The sequence below is a fragment of the Macaca fascicularis genome, chromosome 16 (genome assembly GCF_037993035.2).
Source record: "Macaca fascicularis isolate 582-1 chromosome 16, T2T-MFA8v1.1".
Lineage (NCBI taxonomy): Eukaryota > Metazoa > Chordata > Mammalia > Primates > Cercopithecidae > Macaca > Macaca fascicularis.
In genome coordinates this window covers 19,546,172-19,560,905 of record NC_088390.1, presented here as the reverse complement: position 1 = coordinate 19,560,905, position 14,734 = coordinate 19,546,172, and the positions used below count along the sequence as shown (strand labels likewise).

The 14,734-nt window shown below is 43.8% G+C and overlaps 1 protein-coding gene across 20 annotated transcripts in view; it reads left to right on the top strand.

Annotated features, from left to right (window-relative positions):
- Positions 1-14,734, top strand: part of ULK2 (unc-51 like autophagy activating kinase 2) — a 105,448-nt gene that overhangs the window by 42,104 nt on the left and 48,610 nt on the right. For all 20 annotated transcript variants that reach the window (XR_012425366.1, XR_012425362.1, XR_012425364.1 and 17 more), the window contains 2 exons: positions 6,788-6,835; positions 7,475-7,563. Coding sequence is in view for 9 of the 20 variants with exons in the window: in XM_074018811.1 (XP_073874912.1) it covers positions 6,788-6,835; positions 7,475-7,563 (137 nt within the window). In the remaining 11 variants the exon portion in view is untranslated. The remainder of the gene's footprint in view (positions 1-6,787; positions 6,836-7,474; positions 7,564-14,734) is intronic.

Sequence of the window (14,734 nt, the reverse complement as noted above, 5' to 3'; positions counted from 1 at the left end):
ACAACCCCCGCCGCCTGGGCTAAAGCAATTCTTCTGCCTCAGCCTCCCGAGCAGCTGAGATTACAGGTGCCCGCCACCACGCCTGGCTAATTTTTTTGTATTTTCAGTAGAGACGGGCTTTCACCATGTTGGCCAGGCTGGTCTTGAACTCCCGACCTCAAGTAATCTGCCTGCCTTGGCCTCCCAAAGTGCTGGGATTGTAGGCGTGGGGCACTGCATGTGGCCCCATTTCTTCTTCTTTTTTTTTTTTGAGACGGAGTCTTGCTCTGTTGCCCAGGCTGGACTGCAGTGGCCGGATCTCAGCTCACTGCAAGCTCCGCCTCCCGGGTTTACGCCATTCTCCTGCCTCAGCCTCCCGAGCAGCTGGGACTACAGGCGCCCGCCACCTCGCCCGGCTAGATTTTTGTATTTTTTAGTAGAGACGGGGTTTCACCGTGTTAGCCAGGATGGTCTCGATCTCCTGACCTCGTGATCCGCCTGTCTCAGCCTCCCAAAGTGCTGGGATTACAGGCTTGAGCCACCGCGCCCGGCCCATTTCTTCTTTTTTAAAGGAGGTGTTTACAGGTATATTTTTCCCTCTTACTACTGCTTTTGCTACATCCCGTAAGTTTTAGTATGTTGTTTTCATTTTCATTTGTCTCAAGATATTTTCTAATTTCCCTTTATGACTTCTTTGACTCAATGGTTGCTTCAGAGTTAGTATTATTTGGCTCTATGTCCCACCCAGATCTCATCTTGAGTTGTAATCCCCATGTGTCTGGGGAGGGGCGTGGTGGGAGGTGAGTGAATCAAGGGGGCGGATTTCCTCCATGCTGTTCTCGCGATAGTGAGTTCTCACAAGATCTAATGGTTTGAACGTGTGGTACATCTCCTTCCTACTCTGCAATGGTAAGACATGCTTGCTTCCCCTTCACCTTCTGCCATGATTGTAAGTTTCTGAAACCTCCCCAGCCATGGAGAACTAAATTAAACCTCTTTTCTTCATAAACTGGCCAGTCTCAGGTAGTTTTTTTGTTTTGTTTTGTTTTGTTTAGGGACAGAGTCTTGCTCTGTCACCCAGGCTGGAGTGCAGTGGAGCAATCTTGGCTCACTGCAACCTCCACTTCCTGGGTTCAAGCAATTCTCCTGCCTCAGGCTCCTGAGTAGCTGGAATTACAGCTGCGTGCCGCCACGCCTGGCTAATTTTTGTGTTTTTAGTAGAGACCTGGTTTCACCATGTTGGCCAGCTGGTCTTGAACTTCTCAAGCGATCAGCCTGCCCGGGCCTCCCAAAGTGCTGGGATTACAGGCATGAGCCATTGCTCCCGGCCTCAAGTAGTTCTTTATAGTGTGTGAAAACAGAGTAAAACAAGAGTGTTTTGTTTAATTTCTACATATTGTGGGTTTTCCCGTTATTTCCTCTGTTATTGATTTCTAGTTTCTTTTTTTTTTTTTAAACAGAATCTCAAAAGGACAGGAATGAACCACTGCGCCCAGCCCTCGATATCTACTTTTATTCCATTGTGATTGGAAAAGATAATCAATCACCATGATTACAGTCTTTTAAAATTTATGGGCCAGGCATGGTGACTCATATCTGTAACCTTAGTGCTTTGAGAGGCTGAAGAAGGAGGACTGCGTGAGGCCAGGAGTTTAGATTAGCCAGGGCAACATAGTGAGAACCTGTCTCTACAAAAAATTTTAAAAATTAGCTGGGTGTAGTGGTGTGCACCTTTGGTTCCAGCTTCTTGGGAGCCTGAGGTAAGAGGGATTGCTTCAGCCCAGGAGTTTGATGCTGCAATGAGCTAATTGCACCCCTGCATTCCAGCCTGAGAAACAGAGCGCAACATTGTCTCTGATTAAAAAAAAAATTTATTAAGACTTGTTTTGTGGCCTAAGGTGTGGTCTGTTTTGGAGAATGTCTCACGTGCACTTGAGAAAAGTATATGCTCTGCTCTCGGAGACTAGAGTACTTTGTGTGTGTCTGTTAGGTCTAGTTAGTTTATAGCATTGTTAAGTGCCTCCATTTCCTTATTGATGCTGTATCTGGCTATCCTATCCTTTATTGAAGTCCGCAACTATTGTTATACAAATCTCCTTGTCACTTCAGTTGTCAATGTTTGCTTCATGTATTTTGGGGCTCTGATGTTTATAAATCTTAAATTTTCTTGGTTAATTGACCCTTCTATCATTATTTAATGTCTTTTTTTTTTTTTTTGAGACGGAGTCTCTGTCGCCCAGGCTGGAGTGCAGTGATGTGATCTCGGCTCGCTGCAACAACCTCCACCTCCCAGGTTCAAGCAAGTCTCCTGCCTCAGCCTCCCGAGTAGCTGGGACTATAGGTGCCTGCCACCACGCCCAGCTAATTTTTGTATTTTTAGTATAGACGGGTTTTCACCATGTTGGTCAGGCTGGTCTTGAACTCCTGACCTTGTGATCTGCCCTCCTCAGCCTCCCAAAGTGCTGGGATTACAGGCATGAGCTACTGCGCCCAGCCCTTTTTTTTTTTTTTTTTTTTTTTTCCGTTGAGACAGGGTCTTATTCTGTCACCTAGGCTAGAGCGCAGTGGTGCAATCTTGGCTCACTGCAACCTCTGCTCCTGGGCTCAAGCGATCCTCTCACGTCTGCCCCCCAAGTAGCTGGGACTACAGGTGCAAGCCGCGATACCTGGCTAATTTTTGTATTTTTGTGTAGAGAGGGGTTTCACCATCTTTCCCAGGCTGATCTTGAACTCTTGAGCTCAAACCACCCGCCTCCAGCCTCCCAAAGTGCTAGGATTACAGGCTTAAGCCACTGTACCTGGCCTTATTTAATGTACTTTTTGTCTTTTATAACAGTTTTCAATTCAAATTCTATTTTGTCTGATAGCCAACCTTGCACTTCTCTTTTGCTTGGAAGAGCTTTTTCCATCATTTTGCTTTCAATATGTTTGTGTCTTTTTTTCTTTTTTTTTTTTTGAGACGGAGTCTTGCTCTGTCACCCAGGCTGGAGTGCAGTGGCCGGATCTCAGCTCACTGCAAGCTCCGCCTCCCGGGTTTACGCCGTTCTCCTGCCTCAGCCTCCCGAGTAGCTGGGACTACAGGCGCCCGCCACCTCGCCCGGCTAGTTTTTTTTTTTTTTGAGATGGAGGCTGGCTCTGTCACCCAGGCTGGAGTGCAGTGGCCGGATCTCAGCTCACTGCAAGCTCCGCCTCCCGGGTTCACGCCATTCTCCTGCCTCAGCCTCCCGAGTAGCTGGGACTACAGGTGCCCGCCACCTCGCCCGGCTAGTTTTTTGTATTTTTTTAGTAGAGACGGGGTTTCACCGTGTTAACCAGGATGGTCTCGATCTCCCGACCTCGTGATCCGCCCGTCTCGGCCTCCCAAAGTGCTGGGATTACAGGCTTGAGCCACCGCGCCCGGCCTAGTTTTTTTGTATTTTTTAGTAGAGACGGGGTTTCACCGTGTTAGCCGGGATCGTCTCTCGATCTCCTGGCCTCGTGATCCGCCCGTCTCGGCCTCCCAAAGTGCTGGGATTACAGGCTTGAGCCACCGCGCCCGGCCGTTTGTGTCTTTAAATTTAAAGCGAGTCTCTTTTGCTTTTTCTTTTTTTTTCTTTTTTTCTTGAGACGGAGTCTCACTCTTTCACCCAAGCTGGAGTGCAGTGGCACAATCTCAGCTCACTGCAACCTCGGTGTCCCAAATTCAAGCTATCCTCTCACTTCAGCTGGTTCCACAGATGTGCAGCACCATGCCTGGCTAAGTTTTTTGTATTTTTGGTTTCACCATGTTGCCCAGACTGGTCTTGAATTCCTGAGCTTAAGCGATCCGCTTGGAATTAGAGGCGTGAGCCACCTCACATGGCCTAAAGGGAGTCTCTGTTTACAGACAGTTTATAGTTGGATTATTTCCTTTTAATCTACTTTGCCAATCTCTGCCTAGGGAGATCTATTTACATTTAAAGTAATTACTGATAAGGAAAGATTTTTGCCATTTCACTATTTTTATATCTTACAGCTTTTTTGTCCCACATTTATTCCATTACTGCTCTCTTGTGTTGTTTGATTTTTTTTAATAGTGGTGTGTTTTGATTCCCTTCTCATTTCCTTTTGTGTATATTTTTCCTTGTGGTTACCTGGGGATTACATATAACATCTAAAGTTACTGAATTCATATTAACTTAACTCTAGTTGCATACAAAAACTACTTCTGTATTGGTCTGTCCCCCCTTTATGTTGATATCACAAATTATGTCTTTATAATAGTTTTAATGCATTTGTCTTTTGAACTCTGTAGAAAGTGAAAAGTAAAGTTACAAACCAAAATTACAGTACTATTGGATTTTAAATTGCCGTTGGCATTTATCTTTTCCAGAGATCTTTATGTCTTCATGTGGCTTTTCTTTACTGTCTAGCTCTTTTCATTTCAACCTGAAGTACTCTCTTTAACATTTCTTATAGGGGAGGTCTTGTTACAGTAATGAATTCCCTCTGCTTTTGTTTTTCTGGAGATATTTTAATTTCTTCCTGAGTTTTGAAGGACAGTTTTTTGGAATGTAGAATTCTCAGTTTACTTTTTTTTTTTCTTTTAGCACTTTAGATAATATCCCACTGCCTTCTGGCCTCAAGATTTCTGATGGGAAATTGGGTGATATTCTTATTAAGGATCCCTGTACATTACAAGTTGCTTCTCTCTTGCTGTTTCCAAGATTCTCTCTGTCTTTTAAAAGTTTGATTCTGTATCTCTGTGTGGGTCTCATCAGTTTGTCTTAGAGTTTTTGGAAGTTGCCTTTTTTTTTTTGAGACGGAGTTTCTCCCTTGTTGCCTAAGCTGTAGTGCAATGGCAGGATCTTGGCTCACCGCAACCTCTGCCTCCCAGGTTCAAGCAATTCCCCTGCCTCAGCCTCCTGAGTAGCTGGGATTACAGGCATTTGCCACCATGCCCACTGATTTTGTATTTTTAGTAGAGTCGGGGTTTCTCCAGGTTGGTCAGACTGGTCTCAAACTCCCGACCTCAGCTGATCCGCCCACCTCCGCCTCCCAAAGTGCTGGGATTATAGGCGTGAGCCACCACGCCCGGCCCAACCTAATTCTTATCTTAGGTAAAAACAGCAATACTTGAAAATGTCAGACCAGAGAAATCATTAAGACATGTTTAATGAAAATACTTAGCAAATTAACCCTGATCTTGTAGCTTTTAGGGAAAAAAGTAACTTTTCCTGTAGTAATAGTTGTGATACTAACAGAGATTTGTGGAAATATACTCCAGGATTTTGGTTTGCTAATGTATAGTATAATTGGAAATCCACATTGGTATTTAAATAAGATGGACTGGAATTTGAATTCTAGTCCCTCACCTTACTAACTCTTTGACATTGGACAAGAAACATGGTCTTTGTGTGCTTTTAATTTTCTTTTTCTTTTTTTTTTTTTTTTTGAGACGGAGTCTTGCTCTGTCGCCCAGGCTGGAGTGCAGTGGCCGGATCTCAGCTCACTGCAAGCTCCGCCTCCCGGGTTTACGCCATTCTCCTGCCTCAGCCTCCCAAGTAGCTGGGACTACAGGCGCCCGCCACCACGCCCGGCTAGTTTTTTGTATTTTTTAGTAGAGACGGGGTTTCACCGTGTTAGCCAGGATGGTTTCGATCTCCTGACCTCATGATCCACCCGTCTCGGCCTCCCAAAGTGCTGGGATTACAGGCTTGAGCCACCGCGCCCGGCCGTGTGCTTTTAATTTTCTTACCCATGATACGAGGATATATTTCCTCAGATAAGGTTTGTGAAGCACCCAGTTCATTGTCTTAGTGAATGTCGAATACTCAGTAGAGGATAGCTGTAATTGTTTCCATGTCAGGGAAAATATTTGAAATGGTCTGAATACCTATTTTCTTAATGTTTTGTAAAGTTGGAATAAAAATTAAGTTCATGTAGTTGGAAATATTTATACCTATTAGGGAGAAGTTAAGTTGAGAGTTGCTCTGAACCATGAGAATTATTGTCAATAGTGAAACAACTATTGAATGTATTATTTTTGTAGTTTTTTTTTTTTTTTTTTTTTTTTTTTTTTTTTTTTTTTTTTTTTTTTGAGACGGAGTCTCACTCTTGCCCAGGCTGGAGTGCAGTGGGGCGATCTTGGCTCACTGCAAGCTCCGCTTCCAGGATTCATGCCATTCTCCTGCCTCAGCCTCCCAAGCAGCTGGGACTACAGGCGCCCGCCACCTCGCCTGGCTAATTTTTTGTATTTTTAGTAGAGACGGGATTTCACCGTGTTAGCCAGGATGGTCTCAATCGCCTGACCTTAGGTGATCTGCCCGCCTCAGCCTCCCGAAGTGCTGGCTGAGCCACCATGCCCAGCCAGTTTTTTCTCTTTTTAATGTGAAACCAGCATTAGGAGTACATCTAGGGGCGAAGGATAGTTTGTTGTATAAATCAGCTGCCTCAATTTCCTCTTAGGACAATTAACAGCTGTAGTTCACATGGGTTCTACACGGGCCTGGAGATCACAGTTCTCCTGTGGAGCTGTCCACTGGGGGGTGGCATATGTTAGAGAACATGTCTGTGTAAGTAGCATCAGAGTATGTTGTGTTGGTGATACATGTTTTGAAAATGCATAATTACTTAAAATTTGTTGATTCATTATTTTATATGATTATAAAAATAGTTTTTATAGAGGATTTATAAAAAATATGCTTTTACATTTAAAGGAAATGGAGGCTGTATAAAGAAGTTAAATTCTGATCTCAAAGACGTTGTGTTGAATACGTTGAGAAAAATAACCTGGTTGATATTTTAGTCAATGTCTCTTTAAAGGTTACATTCTCATTTCTTGTTACAGAAGCATTTTTTAGCCATCCTTTTCTTGAGCAAGTTCCAGTAAAAAAATGTGAGTACCCATTTTTTGTATTTTCACTTAAAGAATGAATGCAAGCTTTAGGAAAAATTAATTATTTTTATTACAAAATTGATCTTTTATAGTGCCTCTTAAAATTTCGTTGAATTTACTTTTTTTTTTTAATGGAGTCTTGCTCTGTCACCCAGGCTGGAGTGCAGTGGTGCAAACTCTGCCTCCTGGTTTCAAGTGATTCTCCTGCCTCAGCCTCCGGAGTAACTGGGATTACAGGCGGGTACCACCACACCTGGGTAATTTTTGTATTTTTAGTAGAGACGAGGTTTCACCATGTTGGCCAGGCTGGTCTCAAACTCCTGACCTCAAGTGATCCTCCCGCCTCAGCCTCCCAAAGTGTTGGGATTATAGGAGTGAACCCCTGTGCCTGGCCTGATTTTCTTAGATACCTACGATTGTGTTTGTTGAATAACTGTTCTATTTTTCCTTCTGAAACAAAGTTGATATAGTTTTAGTAATTGCTGCATTTTTAGTTTCATCAGCAGATGTGGTAATAAATAGGTGAATGCAAATTTTCAGGGAACACAAAGGTGTAGTGGTTTTGGCAGGTGTTTCTATTATACAGGTCATGTGACTGCACTACAAAATGATGTAGTTCATTTGTGTTTCTTCCTCTAGCTTGCCCAGTTCCAGTGCCCGTGTATTCTGGTTCTGTCTCTGGAAGCTCCTGTGGCAGCTCTCCATCTTGTCGTTTTGCTTCTCCACCAGTAAGTTCTGGTTTTATTAAAAATAGTTTCAGAGTTAGTGCTATTACATCTGTTCTCAAATGGAGCATGAACATACACTGTGGATATTCTTTTTATGTGTAATGTTTACTAATGCAGTTGAGGTTTGGGAGAAAGAACATTATAGTTGGGTTAAATGGACCTGTATTTGGACCTCTGCCCATATGTTACTGTGTAAGCTCCAGAAAGAAATATCACTTCTCTGGGCCATTTTCCTCTGAACAGTGAGTACAGTAATATCACCTTTTTATACCCTATGGTGTTTTGGTGATGATACTTACAAAGAGTACCCATTACAGGTGGATAGGCAATAAATATTTATTTTATCTGAATGCTATAGACATGAGCTTGGATTTTTTTTGTATGTGGAATTTCTACTGATGGAGGAGTCACCTCTGAGCCAGATTTCACTGACTTAAGATTCTCTTAATCATGATTTTTGGCACTTTAAGGTGGCTTCTACTCAAACCTCTTCCTTTTGCTGAAGCTCCCAAGGCATTTTCTTCATGGCTGTGTTCCCTCCCATTTCAGTACTTCTTCCTAATCCTGAGGCCTTCTGGTCACTCTTGTCACTTCTTCCTACTCCACTCTCCCAGGGTTTTACCTATCTCTCCTCTTAGGTTTTTTTTTTTTTCTTTTTTTTTTTTTGAGATGGAGTCTCGCTCTGTCACCCAGGCTGGAGTGTAGTGGCGCCATCTTGGCTCACTGCAACCTCCGCCTCCTGGGTTTAAGCGATTCTGTAGCCTCAGCCTCCCAAGTAGCAGGGACTATGGGTGCACACCACCACACCCAGCTAATTTTTTGTATCTTTTTTTTTTTTTTTTTTTGAGACAGAATCTCGCCCTATTGCCCAGGCTGGAGTGCAGTGGTGCGATCTCGGCTTACTGCAGCCTCCACCTCCCGGGGTCAAGCAGTTCTCTGCCTCAGTCTCCTGAGTAGCAGGGATTACAGGCACGTGCCACCACGCCCAGCTAATTTTTGTATTTTTAGTAGAGACAGGGTTTCACCATCTTGGCCAGGCTGGTGTTGAACTCCTGACCTTGTGATCTACTCGCCTCGGCCTCCCAAAAAAGTACTGGGATTATAGGCGTGAGCCACCGCGCCCAACCTTTTTTATATCTTTAGTAGAGATGGGGTTTCACTATGTTGGCCAGGCTGGTCTCAAACTCCTGACCTCCAGTGATCTGCCTACCTTGGCCTCCCAAAGTGTGAGCCACGGCACCCGGCCCAGGCATCAATTTCTTGAATGCCTCTGGCACAAAGGTTAGGGAGCCATAAAAGTGAGGCAACTCAGAGGTTTAAGTGGATGAGACTTGCAGCCTCCATGTGCCTTACCTTATACTAACTAGGGCACCTTTTTTTTTTATATCAAGTGAGTGTAATTTACCTACCTTGTAGGGTTCTTCAGGGATAAGTGAGTACAAACACTTACTGCATGCAGGGTCTGACACATAGTATATAATGCAGGAGGTAGCAACTGTTAGGTAAAGCAGATGCAGATGTAGCCTGTTGCAAACAGACAAATCTCAAAACTGGCAATAAATGTTTCTTATGCAGCCCTGCAAATTCATACCAAGTAGATAAAGCAGATTATGTTAATAAGACTTACGTTCTGGTGAACTAAAAAAATTAAGAGCCAGGCATGCTGGCACCAATCCTAGCCCTGCTGCTTGCCCAGTCAGTGACTTTGGGCCGGTCAGTTAGAGAGGTGGGCCATGGTGTCCTCATCTGGACCATAGGCTTGATTAACCTTTGCTTGCAGGGTCCTGGTAGTAATGTGTGGGAAGTGCCTAGCCATGGCAAATTCTCAATAAATTGTGGCCATTATTATGAACCATATATTTGACACAATGTAATATGAAAAGCAAAGCTTGTGCTAGAGAAAAGAACAACAGGGAAGAATCTAATTTTGGGAGACCAAACATAAAGGAGCCTGTGGGATGATAGTGTGACTGAGGGATGAGAGGCCAGCAGGGAGGACGTTGAACTGGAAATTTTCTTTGACTGGAGAGAGCATTTTGGGGTTTTTGTTGGTTGAAAGAGAACAAAATAGCAGCCAGGTTAGGGCTGCCAAGGAGTAGCTGAATGTAGAACTAACTGGAGGAGTGAAGAGAGGCAGGAGAAAGAGAAGGACTTTTTTAGGTGTTAGAAACTCTGGTGGACAAACCTATTTTTACTGAGGCAGGAAGACTGTTTGATCCCAGGAGTTCAAGACTAGCCATCTCTACTTAAAAAAAAAAAAAAAAAAAAGCCAGGTGTGCCTGGGCATAAGTGTAGACTCAGCTGTAAGGGAGGCTGAAATGGGAGGATTGCTTGATCCCAGGAGTTCAAGGCCAGCCTGGGCGATATAGTAAGAACCTGCCTCTACTAAAAAAAAAAAAAAAAAAAAAAAAAAAGAAAAAATCCATCGGGGCGTGGTGACTCGACGCCTGTAATCCCAACACTTTGGGAGGCTGAGGTGGCTGGATCAGGAGATCAGGACCATCCTGGCTAACATAGTGAAACCCCGTCTCTACTAAAAACACAAAAAATTAGCCAAGCGTGGTGGTAGCTGTAGTCCCAGCTACTCGGGAGACTGAGGCAGGATAATTGCTTGAACCTGGGAGGTGGAGGTTGCAGTGAGCCAAGATTATGCCACTGCACTCCAGCCTGGGCAACAGAGCAAGACTCTGTCTCAATAAAAAAAACAAACCAAACGAAAAACAGTAAAATGGCCGGGTGTGGTGGTTCATGCCCGTAATTCCAGCACTTTGGGAGTCTGAGGCGGGTGGACCACTTGAGGTCAGGAGTTTGAGACCAGCCTGGCCAACATGCCAAAACCCTGTCTCGGTGTTTTTTCAAATGCAAAAAGTAGCCAGGCATGGCGGCATGCACCTGTAATCCCAGATACTCAGGAGGCTGAGGCAGTAGAATCACTTGAACCCAGGAAGCAGAGGCTGCAGTGAGCCGAGATCACACCACTGCACTGCAGCCTGGGTAACAGTGAGACTCCATCTCAAAAAAAAAAAAAAAAACAACAATAAAATAAGTCACTGGCATAAACATATCCTTTTTATGTCTTATTCATTAGAGTTCTTTAAAACATAAGGTTGGGCCGGGCTCAGTGGCTCATGCCTGTAATCCAGCACTTTCGGAGGCCGAGGTGAGTAAATCGCTTGAGATCAGGAGTTTGGGACCTGCCTGGCCAACACGGTGAAAATTTGTCTCTACTAAAAATACAAAAATTAGCCAGGTGTGGTGGTACGCGCCTGTAATCCCAGCTACTTGGGAGGCTGAGGTGGGAGAATCGCTTGAACCGAGGAGGCGGAGGTTGCAGTGAGCTGAGATTGTGCCACTGCAGAGTGAGACTTTGTGACTTCGTCTCAAAAAAAAGAAAAAAAAAAGCAAAAAAAACCAACCAGATAAGGTCAGCTGGGTGCGCTTGCTCACACCTGTAATCCTAGCACTTTGGAAGGCCAAGGTGGGAGGATTGCTTGAGACCAGCTTGGGCAACATGGTGAAATCCCATCTCTACAAAAAAATTAAAAATTAGCTGGGTGCTTGAGCCTCTGACAGAGAGACCCTGTCTCAAAAGCCAACCAACCAACCAACCAATAAACACTATTTTAGGAAGCCTTTTTAGAAAATGGAAATAAAGTAGAAAACGGGAAAAAAGGAAAGTACAAATCTTTGTATCTAGTTTCCAGTTACTGGGATTGGAAAATGGGGTGGTTTTATAGACCTTATATTTAACATAACGTGTCAAAAATAAGATGATTTCATATATGCATCCCTTTCCTTCTTTCTAGGACTGGTGTAGACTCATACAGAGGCTTGAGATACACAGGCATGCGATATAGCATTGTCGTTTTTACATTCTCATGTAAATATCTAGCTGCTATTTTATTCCAGAAAAATTCTAGGCCCCCCCAAAACAAAAAATTATAAACAATAAAATCTCCAAATCACTCTTTTAATTATGATACTGACTGGAGATTAAATGCTATTTAGATGGTAAATCTTGAATATTTATTTATTTATTTATTTGAGACAGAGTCTCACTCTGTCACCCAGGCTGGAGTGCAGTGGCGCGATCTCGGCCCACTGCAACCTCCGCCTCCCGGGTTCAAGCAATTCTGCTGTCTCAGTCTCCTGAGTAGCTGGGATTACAGGCATGCGCCACCACTTGCAGGTAATTTTTGTATTTTTTTAGTAGAGATAGGGTTTCGCGATGTTGGCCAGGCTGGTCTCGAACTCCTGACTTCAGGTGATCCGCCTGCCTCGGCCTCCCAGAGTGCTAGGATTATAGGTGTGAGCCACCTCGCCCAGCCTATTTATTCATTTTATAACATTTATTGATTACCTACTTTGTGTGATGTTCTGGTTTATACTAATGAATGAGATGACCAGGTCCCTGACATTAAGGGGGTTTTAATTTAATTGTATGGAGAAGAGGTAGGTAGCTCAATCATTGCCAGAAGCATGTGTATATGTATCTTCATTGCCTATGGTAATATGATTGGGGAACATCAAAATTAGGCTAAAGATTTAGGAAGGCTACTCAGAAGAGGGGATTGTTTGAGCTGAGTTTTGAAGAAAGTTTGCTAGATCAATTAGTGAAAGAATGATATTGTAAGCAGAAGAATTTCCGTACATGAAGTCATAAAAGCATGAGCCACTGAAGGAACTCTTTAGCTCTCCATGGCTATTTACATTTACATTTGTTAAAATTAAGTGAATTTTAAAATTCACTTTCTTATTCACACCAGCCACATTTCAAGTGCTTAGTAGCCTTAGCTAGTTGGTGGCTCCCATGGTGCATATCTCAAATATTGGCCTTTTCCATCATTGCAGAAAGGACAAGGCTGCACTCAGTAGATCAGTTTGGTGGATGTAGAGAGCATTGTTGATGGGTGAAGGGGAAAGACAGCTAGAGAGGTAGACAGAGGCCTGGGAGTATTTGGAGGTCAAGCAAATGAATTTCAGCTGCATTCTCAAAAGTTGTAGTGAACCAGGCCGGTCGCTCACACCTGTAATCCCAGCACTTTGGGAGGCCTAGGCTGGTGGATCACGAGGTCAAGAGATTGAGACCATTCTGGCCAACATGGTGAAACCCCATTTCTACTAAAAATACAAAAATTAAGCTGGGCGTGGTGGGGTGCGCCTGTAGTTGCAGCTACTCGGGAGGCTGAGGCAGGAGAATCGGTTGAACCTGGGAGGCGGAGGTTGCAGTGAGCTGAGATCACCCCACTGCACTCCAGCCTGGTGATAGAGTGAGACTCTGTCGCAAAAAAAAAAAAAAAAAAAAAAAAGGTGTGGTGAGCCATTGGAATTATTTTAAAGTGAAGAGTGCTATGATCCAGTGTGTTTTTTAGCTAGATTCTCCCAAAAGCAGGGTGGAGGACTAGGTTGGAGTGAGAGAGGAAATACAGAGGTCTCCACTAGCGGAGAGAGAACACCTTGAGACCCTTGCACCTTTTATCATCATTTTTGTTGTTTACGTCATTATTGTTTTGAGAACAAAGCCTGAACTAAGGCGGCAATAGGAAAGGAGAAGAGCCAGGTAAGAGAAAGGCAAAGAGCGCACAGATCTTGAAGATTGCTTGAACTTGGGACCTGAGGAAGAGTGAGACTTTGCTAGTGACAATGGCTGACTGGCAAGGTCACTCTGAGGGAACTTGGGGAGCAGTGCTTTGGAATATAAAGGTGAGAGTTAACATATAGGCATGGATGTGTTGTATAGGCAAGTGAACAAACGGATCTAGAGCTCGTCAGAGAGAATCGTGGCTGGAGATCAAAAAGTGGGAACCATCATTCTGTGAGTGGTAGTTAAAGGTAGGAGGGACGGTGAGCATGGTCGCTCGGATAAATACAACAACTGAAGCGTGAGGAGCCCAGGGTGGCTCATGGGGAACTCTGTACTCTTCTGCTCCTCCTTTTTGAGGGGCACATGAGAAGTATGTGCTCACAAAAGAGACTCAGAAGGAGTCCCCAAGAAATAGGAGGAAAAACAAGACATTGCAGGGTCACTGAATGAAGGGGCAGAGTGTTGAGAAGAATGGTCCACAGTACAGATGGAGCAGAAAGTTCAAGTACCTTAAGGAGTATGGGAAATACCTGCTGGACTTGGCAATAGAAATTATTGATAATCTTAGTAAAGGCAATTTTATTCAAGGATTGAAGACAGAGTGGGTTATGTTGAATTAAGGAATATATAGGATATGACAAATTTGAGTCAGTGAAGATAATTTCAAGAAATGTTTACAGGCTCACACCTGTAATCCCAACACTTTGGGAGGCTGAGGCATGTGGATCATGAGGTCAGGAGTTCAAGACCAGCCTGGCCAAGATAGTGAAACCCCGTCTCTACTAAAACTACAAAAATTAGCCAGGCATGGTGGCAGATGCTTGTAATCCCAGCTACTCGGGAGGCTGAGGCAGGAGAATCACTTGAACCTGGGTGGCAGAGGTTGCAGTGAGCTGAGATCATGCCACTGCACTCCAGTCCGGGTGACACACTGAGACTCCATCTCAAAAAAAAAAAAAAGAAATGGAGAAGAGATGGTAATTTGAGAGGGTTGTAGGGATTTGAGATGTGAGAAAGTTAAACATGGTTATCTACAGAGGGGAAAAATGCCATAATAAAGGGAGAGTGTGAAAATGTCAGGAGCCAAGGGGAGTTGTTCTAGGTTACTGGGGACGTAGAGGAGCATGGAATGCAGAGCACAGGTGGAGAGAGAAGCTCCCATGGAAGAGAAGCATCTCTTCCACTGTTATGAGGAAGAACGACCAGGGTGATTGTAGATGCAGGTAATTTTGTAAATAGCGGGAGAAGAAACTGGGAAAGTTCCTGCCTAAACCACTGGAAAGAAATTGTGGAGTTAGATACTTAGAATCACATCTCAGCTTGACTCCTTTTTAGTTGTGTGATCTAGGGCAAATTACCTGTCTGAACTTTGTTTATTTATATGTGAAATGGAGTTCACAGTAGGTCTAAAGTTAGATAACATGGAAAGCTCTTAACAGTGCCTAGCCCATGGTTGAGGCTTAGTAGTGCTAGTTCTTTCATCTTCCCTTCCCTTCATTACTTTGAGATACAAAGTCTCTTCAAAAAGTGATAAGGAGAGATTGTGTCAAGTGCATGTCACACACATGAAAATAACTGGTATCAGTG